This window comes from Lagopus muta, chromosome 5 (genome assembly GCF_023343835.1).
Source record: "Lagopus muta isolate bLagMut1 chromosome 5, bLagMut1 primary, whole genome shotgun sequence".
Taxonomy (NCBI): Eukaryota; Metazoa; Chordata; class Aves; order Galliformes; family Phasianidae; genus Lagopus; species Lagopus muta.
This window is the reverse complement of record NC_064437.1, coordinates 25,595,364-25,613,745: the sequence shown is the minus strand read 5'-3', so window position 1 is coordinate 25,613,745 and position 18,382 is coordinate 25,595,364. Positions and strand designations below refer to the sequence as shown.

The 18,382-nt window shown below is 50.3% G+C and overlaps 2 protein-coding genes across 4 annotated transcripts in view; one reads left to right on the top strand and one right to left on the bottom strand.

The window, feature by feature from the left end:
• Positions 1-4,431: 4,431 nt before the first annotated feature.
• LOC125694055 (quinone oxidoreductase-like protein 2) lies at positions 4,432-9,447 on the bottom strand. Its single transcript, XM_048946713.1, has 10 exons — positions 9,378-9,447; positions 8,785-8,908; positions 8,527-8,623; positions 7,627-7,685; positions 7,223-7,288; positions 6,917-7,026; positions 6,677-6,758; positions 6,056-6,237; positions 5,436-5,664; positions 4,432-4,662 (listed from the first exon to the last, which is right to left on the bottom strand). The coding sequence occupies exons 1-10, from the start codon at positions 9,401-9,403 to the stop codon at positions 4,594-4,596; spliced, it is 1,044 nt and encodes a 347-aa protein (XP_048802670.1). The 5' UTR covers positions 9,404-9,447; the 3' UTR covers positions 4,432-4,593.
• A 4,656-nt stretch (positions 9,448-14,103) lies between these two features.
• RASAL2 (RAS protein activator like 2) overlaps positions 14,104-18,382 on the top strand; it is a 153,655-nt gene continuing 149,376 nt past the window's right edge. For all 3 annotated transcript variants that reach the window (XM_048943785.1, XM_048943783.1, XM_048943782.1), the window contains exon 1: positions 14,104-14,269. In XM_048943785.1, coding sequence (XP_048799742.1) covers positions 14,110-14,269 — 160 coding nt within the window. In that variant the 5' untranslated portion in view covers positions 14,104-14,109. The remainder of the gene's footprint in view (positions 14,270-18,382) is intronic.

Here is an 18,382-nt window from a genome sequence, read left to right as displayed (position 1 = left end):
TTTTGTAACAATAAGGGCAGTGAGGCCCAGGCTGCCCAGAGAGGTGGTAATGCCCCATCCCTGCATACAGGGTCAGGATGGATGGGCTCCGAGCACTGATGGAGCTGTGGGTGTTCCCGCTCGGGGCAGGGGGTTGGACCAGATGGCCTTTAAGGGTCCCTTCCAGCTCAAATGATTCTATGAAAACGCAGAGGAAGTGCTCCCACTGCCCCCAGCAAGCATTGCTGTAGCAGCGACCCTTCCCCAGGCCCCCAGCAAGCACCAGCCTAAGGAAAGCTTGCAAACCCTCAGCCCTGAGGCAACCAAGCATGCTCGTGAAGAGATTGCCATCTGGTGTCTCCTCCGGCACTCAGCATTGGTTACCTCTGCGTTAGAGACCACAGGGCTCATTCAGGAGCTTTACTGCATACAATCAGGGACCATAAAGACCCATGACAGTTACAGATGGCTTCAGTGTGTCCTGTTGTTAGTGCTACCTTGTAAAGTTGGACAGTAATGTTTCCCTCATTTTTTTTCATCTCAATTTACAACTCCTGGGCCATGAAAAGCCACTTACACCCTCCACGGTTACATATACCATATTCCTCAAGGCCAGTAAATCACAGTCTCAAGTCATGTCAAATTTTGGCAAATAAAACTAAATTGTAGTTACCCTCTGAGGCAAGAAGCTGCAGAATTGAGAGGGAACAAGCTGTGTGAAGGCAAACATCTGGCTGGCAACCTCCTCTGGCGAGGTTCTTAAAAATGCCTGATTAGCAGAGACCAGAGGACCCTTCGCTTCACCTCAATGCACCTTCACAGCTATTTCACTGCTCTAGCATCAAGGGTTGAAATAATAGAATAATTAAGACTGAAAAAGATCTCCAGGATCATCAAGTCCAACCATCAGCCCACCCCCACCATGCTCACTGACCACATCCCTCAGTGCCACATCTCCATTTGTTCTGTAACATCTCCAGGGATGGTGACCCCACCACCTCTTATGGGCAGCCTGTGCCGCTGCGTCACTGTTTATTTGGAGAAGAAATATGCCAGACTGGAGCATTTCTGGGCAGACTGAGGAGCCAGAGGGGCACCAGTGCACGTAATATTAGTTTCAAAACACTGAGCAGCACAAAGGGATGGAGCAGATGAGAATCCAGCACAAAAAATACATACACTGGCCCCAAAAGACAGCCCCCACAAGGCCATAACCCTCAGGACAGGCGTTGGTTTGGGTAGCCCTATTTAAAAACTCCCTCCCCGATCAGCATATAGGAACAGCACTTCCATGGAAACAGCCAAATCTGACCCCCAAAAAAGAGGATTATGCTCAGCCACAACAACAAGAAAACAAGAACAAATGCAAAACATCTTGTGCCAGATCTTTTGCTGATAAAAGCCACGGTGCACAGCACACAGCCCAGGGCTGGGATGTGCTTACCCACCTCTGAATTTTTAATGTGCACGTACACATTGGTTAATCAGCAGTGCGAGAGACAAAGCGCTCCACACCTCCTCTCCACGTGCCTGGCAATTAGAAGCCTTCTCACTCAGGCACAGAGAGAAAAGGCAAGGGACTTGGGCTACAGAGCATCCATTATTCAAAAGTGTATCCATTATTCAAAGTTTTTCTTAAAATCTTATTGTCAGCTTGAAAGGAAAAAAGGAAAATGAGGTTTTGAAAGCTGTGCTTTACTGTTGCTCCACTCCAATTTTTGCAGATTGTGAGTAGCTAAACTGCAGCTGCTTTGAAGAGCTGGATAAATCCTTCTCAGCCTCAGAGAAGGCAGCACCCTGCAGGTAGTTGCAATTGTTTCCCTACTGCTTTATTACCAAACAGGGATGCAACACACCCTGGCATGCTGCATGCTCCTTTCCTGCATTGCCTTACTACCCCCTCACTCAGAGGTAGACAATAGCAGGCACTCAGCAAGAGGCAGCAGGTACTCACCACTACTTGTAGACAGTTCATTGGTACCTATGAGCTCATCTCAAGGCAGATAGATAGAGTTTGGGTGTAATGCAGTACATTCTCACAGCACCTAGGAGGTGCAGTTCAGGTTGGGGTGCCAGGACCAGGATGGAGAGCAAGCCTTCCTCAGTGCTCCATGGGTGCCACATAGAAACCACTAGGATGGTGAATGATCTTCAAGGCCAAGCAGACATAGTATTAATACCAGAATATGAGCAGTAAAACTCAAGATATGAGCTAAAGGAGCATCAGAATGCTGCTGGATTGAGCAAACAAGCCTGGTAGAATCCTTCCCAGTATGGGAACAAGACAGCCAAGGGTCTTGAAACTTCCCTTATATCGTAGATCCATTCAGGTTGAAAAAGACCTTGAAGATCGTCAAACCCAACCTATCCCATCATACCCACTTTCCACAGCCCTCGGTGCCACACCTCTACAGTCTTGAACGCTTCCAGGAGTAGAGGCTCTAACACCTCTCTGGCAGTCTGTACCAATACCTCACTGTTCTTTCTAAGAAAGATGTTTTCCTAAGCACACCTATAGAGGTAAGGCCTAAAATCCAGCAATGAAGTCAGTTCACAACTCAAAAAAACAAAATCAGGTAAACTAAAAAAATAGTGCACCTACAATACAATTCAAAAAAACACCAAATGATTTCCTGAGCTGAGTTTGTATAGGATCCCAGTCCATGGGTGAGGACACTCAGGTGAGGCCCATCATGGCCATTAAGGCTAATGAAGGCACTCGGAGGGAGCTGAGGGGTTTATGTATTGAATAGAACAGGATGAGTTTTATTCCAGTGCTGGCTGTTGGTAGTACTTGAGAAAAATAGCTGTAGGAATTGTGTGTTAGGCTGAGAAGTAGTTAGTAAAGCCTAAAATGTACCATAAAGCTATGAGCTGAACAGCTTATTATTCCATTGCCTGGAACTGTTGTTTGGGAACAACAAGTAAAAGGTTTTTCAAGTTGTCTTAATTACTGAAGAGGTAAGGTATGGTGCCCCTGAATGCCTGAAGGTCCTTCTCCCTCAATAGAGGAATATCAAGGTGTGATAGAGGTAAGCAGTACTCAAATAATTATGAGAGGGTTTTTTCAGAGCCCCTCGTCATGGAACAATTTTAGCATGATTAAGCATTCTTAAAATCAGTTTATTTACATCTTCTGCATAATTAAGTTGAGGATCCCCTGTGGTGTGACCTGAAGAAATCAGAGTTATTATTTCAGTTAAGCAAATTGATAGAAGGGTGGTGATTAAAAACTAATGAGCGCTGAAGGCTAATGAGTGCACTGACCTTAAATGCTGTGGGAAGCTTAGTAGGTGCAATAGGGCAAGGGTCCTGCTCTTCTGTTGTCAGGTACCACTAATTGTAAATGTTATCAATAACTCCCAGGAGATGGCTCAAGCAGTGCAGGCTGAAGTCACTGTACCATAGCCTCTGCTAGAGCTTTTCCTTTAGGCAGCCCGTTTACCTAAAGTGTGGTGATAGCTCAAGCACTGAAGTGAGCTGGGCATTTTCTACAGCCCAGCTATGGCTCTCAGCTTATTTGGATGAATCCTTCACTGCAGCAGGCAGTTTCCTGCTATTACCAGTGCAATAAGCTTAAAAAAACTCTTCTGAAAGGAGAAGCTGCATGTACCATGATGAATTTGCAAGGCTTCTAGAGGATGGATGGGAGTTAAATAATTTCCTCCGGGGTGTGAGGCTCAGCAGCAAGCAGGGGAGTATGGCTGAGCTGGAGTTGCTGCAGTGGAGGCATGCTAGGAAAGCAGGAGGGCTATTGCAGTGCTTCATAATGAGGTGATGCTGTAGTAGTTTGTGGGGCCAGAGCCTACACAACACTGGGAGCTGGAACAGCAGGACACAGTGCAGACAAATTTAAGTATTGTCAGATCAAATGGCTCAACTATTGTGTCTCTGCAGTCCATTAAATCTCAAGTCCCTCCTGTTAAGGCTCAAAGAGTATAGCCTGCTTGTTACTAGAGTTTCGGGTTGCTTTTGTTTGCCATAATGGGTATGGAGGTAATTGCAACTGTGATCATTCTCCTGGGACTGAGCCAGCTGATGTGGGGTCAGGAGCAGACGCAGGCACCTGGCAGGGCAGGCAGAGGGAGCAGCCACTGCTCTGTGCTTCACCCCCAGGTCCTCCCCACTGCTCTTTCTTTCAAATCCAAGTGTTCCATCAAGGTGTTCGCTAGGTGCTTGGCAGGGCACTGTTCCACTACCTACCCCAGTGGCTCACAAATGAGCATCATCAGGACTCAAGTTAATTATCTTTGTCCAGCTCAAAATGTATTAAAAAGGGTGGGGAAAAGGCTGGAACTGAGCTGGTTTCCTCTCCTCCCGCAGCCAGTGTAGGAAGTTCAGCTGTTCCCAGTGGGGGAAAAGTGGCTCACAGCCTACTGCTGGCCAGAATCCAGCTTACACCCACACCAGCCCCGTGACTCTTTGCTCCCAGAAATGCTGCTGGGTCAGATGTGGAGTGCCATATAACTTTATTGATGATTTTGGAAGGTCAGAGAGCCTTGTGAAAATTACTGCTCTTATAGACGTATGATGATGCAGGACATGCACAAGGTCGGCTGAGGGTCCTCCAGTCTACCATATGCACAGCCATGCAAGAAATCCCTCACAGCCCTTTTACTTCATGGAGATGATGACCTTTCCAGTGGACTTGCGCTGAAGCACATGGTTGAAGGCTTCATTCACCTGCAAGCACAAAACTCTGAGTGCTTATGGGGATGATCATCAGGGTAAGAGGTGCAGAACATGTGGAAGTAGTCACTGTACTGCAATGTTTGCAGTGTTATTCACTCAATAAGAGGTTAAGCTAAACCAAGGGTCTGGTTGTATTTATGTGGGCTGTACAATAGGCTGTAACGTTTTGTTTGGTGTGAACAAAGAGCTCATGTTTTGTATCTGAGCCTGGGCTTTCTGTCCCTGGAATCCAATGCTGGGTTTGAAACAACTCAGAAGCCAACAAGCTCCTGGGTGTTCCTCCACCTTGCATCCCTGAGTTTGCTGGATGGGGCTACGTGGGCATTTCTAAGGAACTGTTATATAAGGCTTGAAAGACCATCATAACGGGGGGAAAAAAGTGTTTTGAGCACTTTCAGAGGTGCTTGGGGGGAAATGCAAATGAAGGCACATCACAGTCCACTAATCCACTTCTAAGATATTATCCCAGCACATTATTCTTTAAGACCACAAACTCTTTGGTGTAGCAGCGTGTGTTTTTATGATTTCCCCATTGAACACATTGCAGTTCTGGCCTTGCAGTAACAAACCAGAAGTTAACAACTCTCTGGCTGAAACCCAATGGAAGAAGATTAAAAAGGGTGAGGGAAAATGGGATTTTTTTTATTTAATATTTTTGGATTTTAGGACTCCTGCGTTTTCTGTGCCAGGGGTCTAACTGCACACACAAACCTATTTCTGCCCCCATAAAAAGGCCTTGGCTAACAGTTCTGAGTCATGTGTACCTCTTCCAGCTTGAAGACCGCTCCAATGTGTGGATGGATCTTTCTCTCCTGGCAATACTGAAGAAGGGAGGACATGGCAGAGGAGAAAAGGGGGAAGTCCTCCTGCTGGTACCGACCCCAGTACACTCCCATGGCTGACACGTTCTTCAGGAGCAGCAGGTTGGCAGGAATTGAGGGGATTTTCCCTCCAGCAAAACCCATCACCACAATCCTGCCCTCCCAAGCCAGACTGTGAGAAGACAAGTGACAGGTATTTGAAACCAAGGCAATATATGCTATCCTGGCCATAAGAAGCCATGTGGGGTTGAGCAAATGCATCTTATACAGCCTCCAGCTTGGATATTAGGAAAAGTTTCTTCTCAGAGTGGTGAGATTTTGACACAGGCTTCCCGGGGAGGTCCCTGGAGGTGTTCAAGAATTGTGGAGGTATAACACCGAGGGGCATGGTCAGTGGGCATGGTGGGAATGGGCTGGGGTTTAACCAACCCCTCTTTTCCAACCTTAATGGTTCTATGGTCTCTCTTCTATTCTATGATCTCTGCCTCCACCACCAGTTGAGGCAGGTAGAGCTTCACCTTGCTCAAGGCATGCCAATAGCATCACCTCTTATTTTCACTCACCTCTTCAGGGCAGCCTTGAAGATGTCCCCACCAACAGCATCGATGGCCACGTTGACCCCTCTGCCACCTGTGAGTGCTGTCACCTGCTCCCTGAGACTGTTCTGGCTGTAGTTCACTGCATGGCTTGCCCCATTTGCCAGGACCAGCTGGCACTTGGGGTCACTGCCAGCTGCTGCTATCACCTGAGAGCAGAGGGGATGCCTGTGCTGCAGCCACTCAGCTTCTAGGTGTGCTTATTTTAATTAGAGGAAATGGAGTTGGAAACCTCACTTTTTCTCCTTATGTATATTCAAATATTTTCTCGTGTGCATCAAAAGAAGCACACTGAGGCGACAATTTTCATGGGGCTGGAAACAGGAGTTCCAGAACTCTAACCCCCTTCTGAAATGATGACCCATGGGGCAGATGCAAAGGATCTTTGTGCTGCCCAAGGGGGCAATGGGGATCTATAATGAAGGTAGAGTAAAGGAGGGAAATGAGGCACCAGGGTTGTGGTTCTGGTGTCTGACCCAGCAAATGCCTGGTCCTGGTTCTCTGCTACTGTATCACTGTGACTCCAGGCCACCTGCTTGCCAAGGCTGGAGCATATGAGGACAGGTGAAAAGGACAACACCTCAGTACCTTTGCCTGGAACACGCTGACAGCCAGATCAATGATGGCAAGGCCAGTGGCTCCAGCTCCTGCTGTCACTAGCACTGTTTCCCTGGCAGGAAGAGAAAGAATGAGAAAGCACAATAGAAACATGCCCATAATTCCCTCATAGAGCAGTATTTCAGCAGCATGGGGATTGTCCTGGCCATCAGGGCATGCTGAGTCCCAGTCACCCAGGGGGCTGTGCTGAACTGAAGTGAAGCTGCTCACCGTGGCTGCAGATGTGCTCGGTGGTGCAGAGCAAGCCAGGCTGTGCCATAAGCAACGGGCAGCACTGCTGCATCCTCACTGGACACGTTGTCAGGGATTTGCCATAGTGCCTGTACGTGGGATTCAATGGGCTGACAGCATCACTGGGGCTCACCATGTGAAAGGACTTGTTTTTAAAGAGGTTTTGCATCTTGTAGATGCATGCTGTTTTGGAAAAGATGCCCCAAGCATGCTGTATCCCATTGCAGCTGTGGCAGGGCTGAAATGCTGATCTCAGAGGGAAACCCAAATGCTTGGTGTTCTCACCTTCTCATCGACAATGCACTCCTCTGCCATAGCGCTGATGCCAGACACACCGATCACCCTGTGACCCTGCAAAAACAGTCACTGTGTGGAGACTGGGAGAGAAATCACAGAATCCTTAAGGTTGAAAAACACCAATAAGATCATCTAGTCCAACCATCAACCCATGCCTGCTGACCATGTCCCTCAGTTCTACAGCTCTTGAGCGCCTCCAGGGATTGTGACTCCATCATGGGGCTCTGGGCTGCCTGTTTGTATGCATTACCAAATGGTGCAGCCCCCTCTTAATTGTGCATTTCATTTTCCTATGTTTTCAGAAGGAACTGTGAACGGCTCAAGCTGTGTCTACCAACAGTGACTGCATTAATTGTATGCTGAGTTTCCCTACATCCCCATGTTGTTCTCACCTCCTTCACAGCACTGACGTTTTCTCCTGTCTCCATTACAGTCCCTGAAAACTCCATTCCTGCAGGATAAGTACATGCACATGCAGCACACATTGACGCAACCCACCTTCACACCCATAATTAGCAGCAAACTCAGTTAACAGTGCCAGGTCATGAGCTCTTGCTTCCAGCACCTGGAATTTGGGAGAAAACCTTCCAGCAACAGGCACTGCTGTGCCCCCAAGCCCTCCAAGCATCAGCTGTAACAACACGATGTGAGGAAATTACCCCTGGGCTCTGCTCCAGTGGCTGCTGAGCACCCACCCATGGAGCAGCCCCAGGGCCAGGCCACGCAGAAGCTGCACGTGATGATTTCAAAGGGCTTTTCCAACCTCAGAGATTCTATGATTTGAAGTTCCCAGTAGCAAAGCACCAACTGGGCAGAAGATGGCAGCATCAGCACAAGAGACAGCAAACACCTCTAGTTAAGAATTCCTTATAATTCAGAATCCCAATGCATTTTTGCAGAAGACAGATGCTGCAGGGGGACAGGAGGTGCCGCCAACACAGTGACTGACCTTGTGCAGACGTTAGAGTGGCACAGCTGCCACCTGTGCTTGTGGCAGTCACTGAGCTGCAAGAGCTCTGGGCTCCAGACAGGAAGACCCTGCCTACCCCAAAGCACTGCATGTCTCAGTTTTCTCAGCTTCCAGCAAAGGTGATATCTGCTGTTTCTCTCTATATATTAGTGCTCTTTGAAAATGCAAAGTATTTCGCACTGGGTATTTTTCAGAGGATGCCAAATGTGATCCTACTGACCCCAGAAGTTGCCTCAAGTCAGCAGCGTCCTCGACCTCCAGGGCAGCTCATTCCCATAGGATGTGACACTTGGTCACCTATGACATCTGGTCACCCACTCACCAGGGGTGAACGGAGGAGTGTGTTTCTCCTGGTATAACCCCTGGCAGGCCAAGATATCAGCAAAATTTAACCCACAGTAATGGACACGCACACGGACCTGCGAGAGAAGGGGACAAACATTAACTCCTACATTCAGCCAAGAGCAGAGATTTAAAAGAGACACTGCCCCAGCCTGGTGGAGACCGCACAACATGTGTGTACCACAGCTCAGAGACCCAGAGCCAATCTTCCCTTTGATGCCCAATGGTCCCCACGCACCTGGCTTGGCTGCAGCTGAGGGGCCGGGAGGTCTTGCACGAGCAGGGGCTGTGCCAGCTGCATGCAGAGTGCTGCTCGGTATCCCCGGGCACCATGTTGGGCAGGCAGCCTCAGGGTGAAGAGCCTGGAAGGCAAGTGAAGGGGAACTGTGAAGGGGAGTGCCAACCCCTCACTGCTGCTGGGAGGACAGGTAGGGCAGAAAGGGATGGGGACTGGGAGTGATGAGGATACGGAGAGAGGGATGGGGGAAAGGGTGGAGGAATGGAGTGGGGTGGATAAGGGAAAGGGATGGGAAACAATGGGGTTGGAGGGGAAATGGGGAACAGTTGAGATGGGGGTAATGAGATTTGGAATGGGCGGAGGTGGAATAGGAAAGATGAGGAATGGGAGGGACAGGGAATGGAGAGGGAGTATAGGGGGTCATAGAGGAACGGACCGGGAATGGGAGAAATGGGGACTAGGGGGATAGACGATGAAGAGAGTTTATGGAGAAAGGGGACGGTACGGAGGCAAGGGGACTCTGAAATGGATGGGTAAGGGCAGGGAACGCGATGTGGACGCGCTCCCGTTCCGCTCCGCCCGGCCGCCCGCACCGCCGCCCCACCGCCGTCGCCGCCATGCCGCTCCCGCTGCCTTCCGGACCCCGCGTACCGCCCGCCCGGGGAGGGGCCAGGCCGCGCTGGGCAGCGATTGGCACCGGCCACGAGGGAGGTGTCAGCGCCCGGCAGCGCCGTGCCGAGCCCGTGAGCAGCGTGGCCGTATGAGAGCCAGCCGGGGGAACGCGCCGCGCTGCGCTCCCCGTTCGGAGCGATGCAGCCTCCATCCAAAGCTTATGGAGCCCTCTCGGCTCGTGCTGATCTGTCGCACAGATGGGTCTGGCTCGTCGCACGCCGCTTAATTAGAACGGCGGCTCGATCTATTTGCTTTGCCTCATCTTTATTAGCCACCGCTTAGCTCGTAATTAAGGGCAGGATGGGGACTGCGGGAGCGGCCCACGCGCGTCTCCGCACAGCCTTTGTTCGCAGCCAGCCGCCTCCCCAGGGAGCCACAGCGCCGGGCCGGGCACTGGCACATGTCTGTGCTCCCAGTAGCGTGGGCAGGGATCTGCTGCTTTAGGCAACACGGAGCGGAAACACAGCAGAGAGGCATGGATGAAGCAGTGAGATAGGAGCTCAGAGGGAGAAGCCCGTGTTCCTACAGATGGAAGCAAATCCAGTGGTTATTCGCTTCTCAAAATACTCTCCAAGTCATCCAACAAGAAAAATAGGGATAAATCCTTCGTTCCTCGCAGCCCAAAGACAAACCCTGACCCACATCCACTGCCATCAGCTCCGGCAGCCTGGGGGTAATCAACATAATAGTGATAATATGGGAACAGCTCCATCACCAAAAAGTCCACTTAAAGACAATATTCTTCAATGCCAGCCCCATGTCTTTTTATATCAGCTGCAGGGTTTCTCAGATCCGCTTCAGAGCTCCTGACCAGTGGCACAGAGCTCCCAAAATCAGAGGGACAATGCCCATATGGCTGCAGCGTGCTTTTCCAGCTCCATTTTCCCTTCCACTGGCAGCTGTTGGCAGGAAAGGCTCTCAGAAGCCCTTTTTCGGGGCCACTTGGTGTTTCAGAGGACACTGTCCCACTGCAACAGCACCAGATATTCCTCTCCTCCATTAGAGGAAAAATTAGAATTTTGCTGAAGCAGCATAAAGCTCAAGGCGAGGTAGGAACCCAACATCCGCACACGTACCCTGGGGGCAGCTGGCACGAGATGAAGGAGGGACGTTCTTTAATATTTAACTTTCCCCCACGCTGTTTTTGCTCTTTTTCAATCAGCGTGCACACTGTCTACCATCCCCATCCAAATGGGCTTTGCTGTGGAGATTCTGGCACCCAGCCCTGGTACAGCAGGTCCAAGGGAACGAAACAGGGCTGAGGTTCCATCCATAAGGAATGTCCAGTGGGATGTGGGTAGCAACCCTGGCTGCTCCAGCTGCAGATGCTTAGGAAAGGATTTCGGAAAGGGAGCACACAAAGCAAGCTTTCCTCCCGGCTTCCGGCACTCGGCGGCGGGGGGACTTCCTGAGCCAGAGGCTGCACGGATCCATCTAATCCTTTCTTTTTTTTTTCTTTGAATTCATTTATGCTTTTGGCCTCCATGACATCCTGTGGCAATAAGTTGCAGAATATAATTATGTGCTGCGTGAGAAAGCGCTTCCTTCTGTCTGCTTTGGATGCGGCCGTTCCTCTCCGTGCTGCTTGGTGGAGAACTTTGGGATAAGTTTGAGCAAAGTTCCAGTCCCAGGGCCTCTGTGTTAATGTGAGGGCTATGAGCAGCTTTGTGGCTCCACTTCTCACAGAGGGAATCCTACATATGTGCTTGGGTCACTGTCATGCTCCCTTCACAACTGCCTGCTGCATCACGGGCTGAGAGGACCTCAAGCCAGAACAGCTGCACCAATGAGCGTGTAACTCTGGCATCTTTGTTTCCAGGACATCCTTATTTACAAAATATGTCTATTTTTGCTACTGTCACTCTTCCTATTTTAGTCATCTCTGCTATTTATTATTGCTTATGTTGCCCCAAAACCCACAAATGAAGGCAGAAGAATGGATTTTGTTTCCCAATGGAGCACGAAATTTCAGAGAGCCCACTTTTGGGTTGCACTGGGAGTGGGCCGACCCTACTTGATGAGAACCAGTCGCTGCTGTCCCATGCCGATCCTGTGTAAATTGTCATCCCAGCTCCGTGTGGCAACTCTTAAAAACTCTGCAATTCTTCTCTTGGCAGAAGCTCAACAGCCACATCCTTCCCTCGCAATACAAGCAGCTCCGTCCCCACTTCCCCACAGCTGCCCATGCAAGCTCAGGGCAGGCTGAAGGAGAGGAGGGGACTGCAGAGAAAAAACCTCAACAATCAAGTTAATTGGATTATGGCCACTAAAAGATAAACTTGGAGAGTATATTATCAGCAGTAGTGGGAACGAGCAGTGGTAAAGAGAACATAGGACAGAGAAATTGGCTGCCCTACTGCTTTGTGGTGTCATTATGGCAATCTGTGCCGATGTTCTCTGCAAAAAGAACAGCCCTGCACACCCTCAGCTCCCAGGCCTTTGGGTAGCATGATGCAAGGCATGGTGTGGGACAGGAAACAACCAGGAAGTGCTACTGGGTGTCCTGGCTCTCCACAGGCGACAGGTCAAGAGGTGAGGGGCTATGCCATGCTGCAACACACGTGGAAGAATTATCCTTTGCCTGTCACTGGGAGAAAAGGATGAATCCTCAACAGGCTCCTGCCTGGTTTAACTCTTCTTGGATAGCAGGATAGGTTTTTAACCCTTATTTCCCAGAAAATTGAGGTTGACAACACCAAACTCACAGGATGTTCCCTCTCCCATTGTCCTGTGTTTCATCTCCTACAACTGCAGTAAGTGTTGAGCCTGCTGATCTGTTTCAAACAGAGTGATAAGGGGCCAAGAGATAATTAAATTCCTGTAGGAATAATGAACACTGCAGGTAAGGTAAAGAGAGATCCAACAAGGCTCTGCAAAGCAGGCATCCACCCTTTGCCAGATCCCAAGGACTCTGCTTTGGGATGTGAACTGGTGGAAAACCAGGTTGCACTGGTTTTGCTGATCACAAAACAACATTTTGAGGAAGGTTTCTTTATTGTCAAAATCAGTTTGGAAATGGCAGCAAAGTGCATCTTCCCATTCTACAACAAAAAACCTGCACCTCATCCCAATCCAGAAAGCAGAGCCCAATTGCATAGAGAACAACCTAGCTGTAGGGCAAGATTCAGGCCAAGCTCTCAGTCAAGCATGCGACATAAAGCCCCAGGAAATAAGGTTTCATCAGTTGGTCATAGGGCTGGCAGGACTTCTCCATTGAAATAGTTCATATGTCTTCCATCGTGCATCCCACTACACCAGTAGGAGGTACTCAAATCCAGTTGGCTCACTGCCATCGTGTGAGTCCTGCAGCTGTGACACTCAGCACAGAAGGCAAACCTTTGGGTTCGAGTGGGCGATCCTGCCACACCACAGAGCTGAGTTACAGCCTCGTCAGAGGGAGGTCACGGCTCTCAGCCAAGGTGCAGTAACTCACTGTGTGGATGCCCTTATTTATTGTAGCTCACAATGAAACAGGACAGCAAGCAGGATGGCTGGAAATGGGAGAGCCGGGTCTGGCTTGGAGTACAGCTTTATGGCTGGGTAACAACTGTGCCAACGACAGGTCTGTTTAAGTGTCAGAATAAAGGCAAAAATATTTGTATCTTTATATCAAGGCAGAAGTTGTGGACAGAGAGGAGCCGTTAGAGGCAGCCTGTGCTAAGCTTTAGGTCTTAGCATGTTGTTTTGGAGAGATGGTTGCACTGCTACATCATCTCCGCACCATGGAGATAATCACAGCATCTGTGCGCTTGGATGAACTTGCCTGGTTTGTATGGAGCAGTGCTAGGCACAGGGCAGGGGAAGGAGCACAGTGCAAGCCGAATCCCTGCCTGTCCTCCCTGAAAAGTGATGTTTTGGTGTTATGATCTGAAACACAGCAGGATCCATGCTGTGTTCGTAGAATCATTAGGGTTGGAAAGTCTAACCATCAACGATGCCAGCGACCGCTCCGATCACACCCCTCAGCCACAGCCACATCTACCCTTGGCTTCCACAACGTGGGACCCACCACCTCGGCGGGCAGCCTGTGCCACTGTATTGCTGCTCTTGTGGAGGAGAAACGTTCCTCACACCCATCCTGAGCCTCCCCTGGCACAACTTGATGCCATCACCTCTCATCCCGTCACTGTTGCCAGGAGCAGAGGCTGACCCACCTCAGCACAGCCTCCATTTAGGAGCTGTAGAGCAGCGAGGTCTCCCCTGGGCTCCTCCACACTGCCCCATGCCATCCCCTCAGCCGCTCCCCATCACAGCGTGCCCCACACCCCGCACGGCTCCGTGCCCATCTCCACACACACTCCAGAGCCCCAACGCCTTTCTTGCCCAGGACCGCACACAGGACCCGAGCCGCCGCCCGGGCACAGCTGCGCACAGACGGACGACCGGCCGCCGCTATTCCCCCGGCGCTCCGGCCCCACGCCGCTCCGCGCAGCCCAGCTTAGGCCCGAAGCGCGAGTCCCCTCGCGACGACCCGTCGTCCCGCCGCTCCCCGCCCGGCGCCGGAGCGCGGCCGCCTCCTCCCCCGCCTCCTCCCGTCGCGCTGACGCAGGGGGCGGGCGGCGGCGGCCGAGGGGCGGGATGGAGCCGCGCTGAGGCGAGGCGCGGCCGGGCAGCAGCGCGGGCGGCGGCGGCGGTCGTCCCCCGCTCCTCGCCATGGAGGCGGCCCCCGCGGCGGGCGAGCCGGCGGCCTGGGCGGCCGAGGCGCTGGCGGAGCCGGAGCTGGGCTCGGACGAACTGGAGGCGGCGGGAGGAGCGCTGGACCGCGTCCTGCTGGACTCGGTGTGCCAGCAGCAGGGCTGGGTCCGCGTCTACGGTAAGGGGCGCCGGGGGGCGGTGCGGACCGTGGCGGCGGGCTCCATCGCGGCGGGCCCAACTTTTCGCTCAGTTTTTCCGACGCCAGGTGATCCTCGCTCGTGATTTCGGTGATCCTCGGCCGTTCCGCGTTCCCTTCCCCTCTCTCCCTCAGCCCTGGCCGCCGCCCCCTGCTCCCCGCCGGTGCTCTGCTCTCCCTCCTTCCTCCTGATGGAAGTTTGGGGTATTTTTTAGCAGCGTCCGACTTGTGGCTTCCACTTGGGCTAGTGGACCTGAGTGCTGCGATGCTCACAATGCTGACAGTCTAAAATGTAACCTTTTTCTTTACAAAAAAAAAAAAAAAAAAAGAAAAAAAAAGGGCACACACAGAGCAACCTAAAACCACCTCTCTGCTGCTTTTGGAAGGTTCAGGAGAATCTGAGTGCCTTTGGGTTATTTGTTTGCACAGAGTGCTTCGCATAACATAAAGTGAGAGTGTGCTTTCTTGTACCAGGATGCCTGGCTCTGGCCTATCTGCCTGCTGCCCGGCATCCTGCCTGGGTGCCTGAAGCAGCAGTTTGCTCAGAATCAGCCGTGCTGAGGAGCAGTGCTGTTGGTGAAGGCACGCTGTGACAGGTTTGTGGGCTGACATCAACGTGTGGATGAATGGAACGGCAGCCGTGCCATGGAGCAACCAACTCTTAGGCTGTAAGAATCAGGGTAGACTTCAAGCATGTAAAATACGTCGCGTAGCCTGAGGACCGTAGCTAATTATTCTCAGTCTGTGTTTAAAAACAACTCATTATCTCTTTCCCTCATGTAGAATCTGATGTGGTGGTGTCTTCCCTCCCTCCTCCCCTTGAAGCTGCCGTCAGGTTATCTAGGATGTGTGTATTTCCTCCTTCCTCGCCTTTTTTTCCCGGATAAGTTTGCAGGCAATGAATCAAACTGAAATTGCGCTGTGTTTGTATGCAACTAAATGTGGGTTACAAACCTGTGAGTGACAAGTGTTATTTATAGGATTAAAAGTAAAGCCTCGCGCAGTTGTTGGAGGAACCACAGCAGCACAGCTAAAGCAAACAGGAGCAGAAAGCTCAGCCGCATTGTCTGCATTGTCTGATAAACAATGAGAACGCTAACACTAATTATTTCACCATGGATGGCCGGAGGAGAGAAGGAATATCTGACATGAAAAGATGAGAGCCGTTTTCTGGCATAGCAAGAAATGCAGCTTTTGATGTCCTTGCATTTCTTTTCCATGTGAGACGTGGACAACTGTGTTATGGAGTTGTTCCATGTGAAAGGTAGTTGCCTGAGAAGCTATGGAAAGGCTCATTTTAGAGGAAAGGAGTTTGGTATCTAAGAGTGACCGCTTGTTTCTTTGCATCTATTCTGCAGCAGTGTACCATCCCACTCCTGTCTGTTTGAGGCAGCAATTACTGGCATGAGGGGAGCTGGTCCTGTTGCAGAGTCTGTAAAACTTCATCTGTAAGCAGAGAGAAGAGCTCGGAGCAGTAAAGTACCATCATTACTGGCCTTTGTGGCTCACCAGCAGCATGACCGTGATGTGAGTACAGCAGGACTTTGCCATGTCTGGGATGTGATTTCAGAGTGACACTGAGGTCTTGTCTGACCTCACTGCAGTATCTAAATCGCAGTCCAGCTATTTTTGCATTTCCTGCTGCTGTAGTTAAAGTGTAGCTTTCCCATTCTGCTTTCTGGAGGCCCTGGTTGGGTGAATTAGCAAGAACGTGATCAAGACCACAAGAACACTGTTTCCCTCCTGACGGACAGAGCTTGTAACACAGGCAGCTTCTCTGGCCGGGTGTTTGAGCAGTGAGTGGGAACAGCACATTTGCTTGTCACAGTGAGGGGTTTAGTTACTTATGAAGCACAAATCATGTGAGTGTCACTGGGTGATACTTCTAAGAACTAGTTTTGACACACAACAAATGTTTCTGTAAAATACTTATCAGTGTATTCTGAGTAACAGCTTCCTTCAGGCTGACTGGACAGAGTGGGTGAGAGGGAAGAGGTTGTCTTGCCTGGGTTAATACTATGCTTTTTTCCTCTGTAAAAGGGAAGAGTGACTTTTGGAAGTCTTCACCAGTGTTTTAGGTTGAAGTCCGAACGTCTTTTTCTCTGTTCTTTAGAACTGGTTTGGGGATAGACGAAGGAATGAGTGATTTACAGCTTTCTCAGTGCTAACTCTGAAAACAGAGTAATTATATTGCTTGGTACGGCTGACTGAGCACCCATGGATTTTGTAACAATGAATTATAAAGCTACCGTTGCAGCATTGGTGTTAAATGTTGCATGTGATGGGGGCAGAATCAGATTTTGTCAAACTTACAGTCTGCATCTAAACAGGTTGTAAACTTCTCCAGTGGTGGCTGTCAGATCTGCTTCTGGCTCTAAGCTCGCTGCTGGCACTCGTGCACCAAAGTGGTTGATTTTGAAGCAGGGGTTGCAGAAATAAGTAGAAAATAGCACGTTCCAGAGACTGTTCTTTCTTTAATGTTCATCCTGGAAGTGGGCAGCGCTGCTCTGTGGCCTTATCTGGGCTAGGAAATGTCTTCCCATTTTAGCACTGGTGCTAAAAGACGATAGTGGCTGTACAAACCGTAGTGCAGATCAGACGTGGGTGTTTTCATCACCTTGTCCTCTAAAGCTGCCAGCGGCTGGGGACGTGCCTTGCTGCCACAGCAGCCCTGCTTACCCCCCTTCCTAGCAGCAGGAGCCTGCTCTTCACATTGATGCTCAAAGGCTGGATATTGACCTCCAGGCATAGCTTAGCTCCAAATGAAAGCTCTAGACCTGGTATAACCAGACAGAAATGTCTCTCAGCTGCCTGAAACTCAAGTTCGGAGCTTTTAAGCATTGGCTCTCTGAAAATACTGGGCTTGTGCTGAGGGCTGAAGCTCCAGTAATCCACATAATGTCATGTGGAGATTAAAAAACAGCCGAGACTCAAGCACTGACCAGGAGCATCTCTAATCGTGTGAAATTCAGTCCAAAAACACCATTTCCACAAGTTACCCGTTCCAGCAATCTGTCATCTACCTTGCTCTGTTTCGTAAATGGCTCTGACTCTGTTCTCAAGAGTTTTGTTTCTTTACAGCCTGCCTCGCTGTGACTTTGTCGGTAGCTTGGTGCATTTAAATATAAACGTGTATATACATTAATTTCTACTGCTCACAGTGATACTTAAAAATGCTGAGGTCATTTCTTTCCCAAGCATTCCTCTCTGGGTGAGCGCTGGTGACAGTAAGCATCATCTTACTGTCAGCAGCCCTTGTCCTTCCGGCGCTGCTCATGCTGAGCTGTGGAGGCTGGTGAGCCTTCTCGAGGTGATGTCCTCCCCCAAACCCAGCGCCCTGTCCCACGACCCAAGCAGACCCCACCAGGTGGCGGCATTTTCTCGACGGTGGTGCCGGAGCTGCTGAAGATGCCCAAGGCTGCCTGAAATGCACAGCGTCTTCTCTGTGCTTCCAACTTCCAGACCTTAGTGTGCACCTCCAGGAGCTCTGTTCAGAAGTCTGCCTGATGAGGAGGAGGTAGGGAGGATGTGTTTGATGTGAGCAACCGAACAGAAGTTCATTACGCATATAGGGCGATCTGATGGTTGAGGGACAGCTGTTAAACCTTCCTGGACTCTTCTCCTTGAGGTGAACTCAGGTGGCATAGCTGGGCTGTGTTCTGCACAAAGCTGCATTTGTGTGTGTGATTCTTTGCCGTTACAGAGGACTTATTAAGTGGGATAAGCTGAAGGTGTGAATGAGAAGCTGCTGCCAAGGAAAGCTGACAGTCGGCTTATAGCTTGTGGAGTGTCTGTGTAGGCGGCCTTGTTGGGAAGCAGAGGAGGTCGGTGCTTCTGAGTACTGCTTTTCCTTCTGATCAATAGGCTTATTTTTAACTCACACAGCAAGTTGTGCAGAAGTGGGAAGGTAAGGCTTTGGGGATGGAAGTGCTGTTTCCTGTGCATTTGGATTGTCGTGGTATCTGACCTTACGGTGGCCTTTGTGTACCACTATGGTGTGTTGTTACAGACATTAAATAACATCAAAGCTTTTTTACATCGTGTTAAGGTGATAAATAACAATCATTTCCAGTTGGTTGTCTGCTGTAAAAGACA

Coding starts and splice junctions, on each gene's coding strand:
- LOC125694055 (XM_048946713.1), bottom strand. CDS start 9,403: ATGGCGGCGACGGCGGTGGGGCGGCG. Junction 7,289..7,626: donor ACGTCAGTGCTGTGAAGGAG/GTGAGAACAACA, acceptor CTGTTTTTGCAG/GGTCACAGGGTGATCGGTGT. Junction 5,665..6,055: donor TTCAAGGCTGCCCTGAAGAG/GTGAGTGAAAAT, acceptor GTCTTCTCACAG/TCTGGCTTGGGAGGGCAGGA.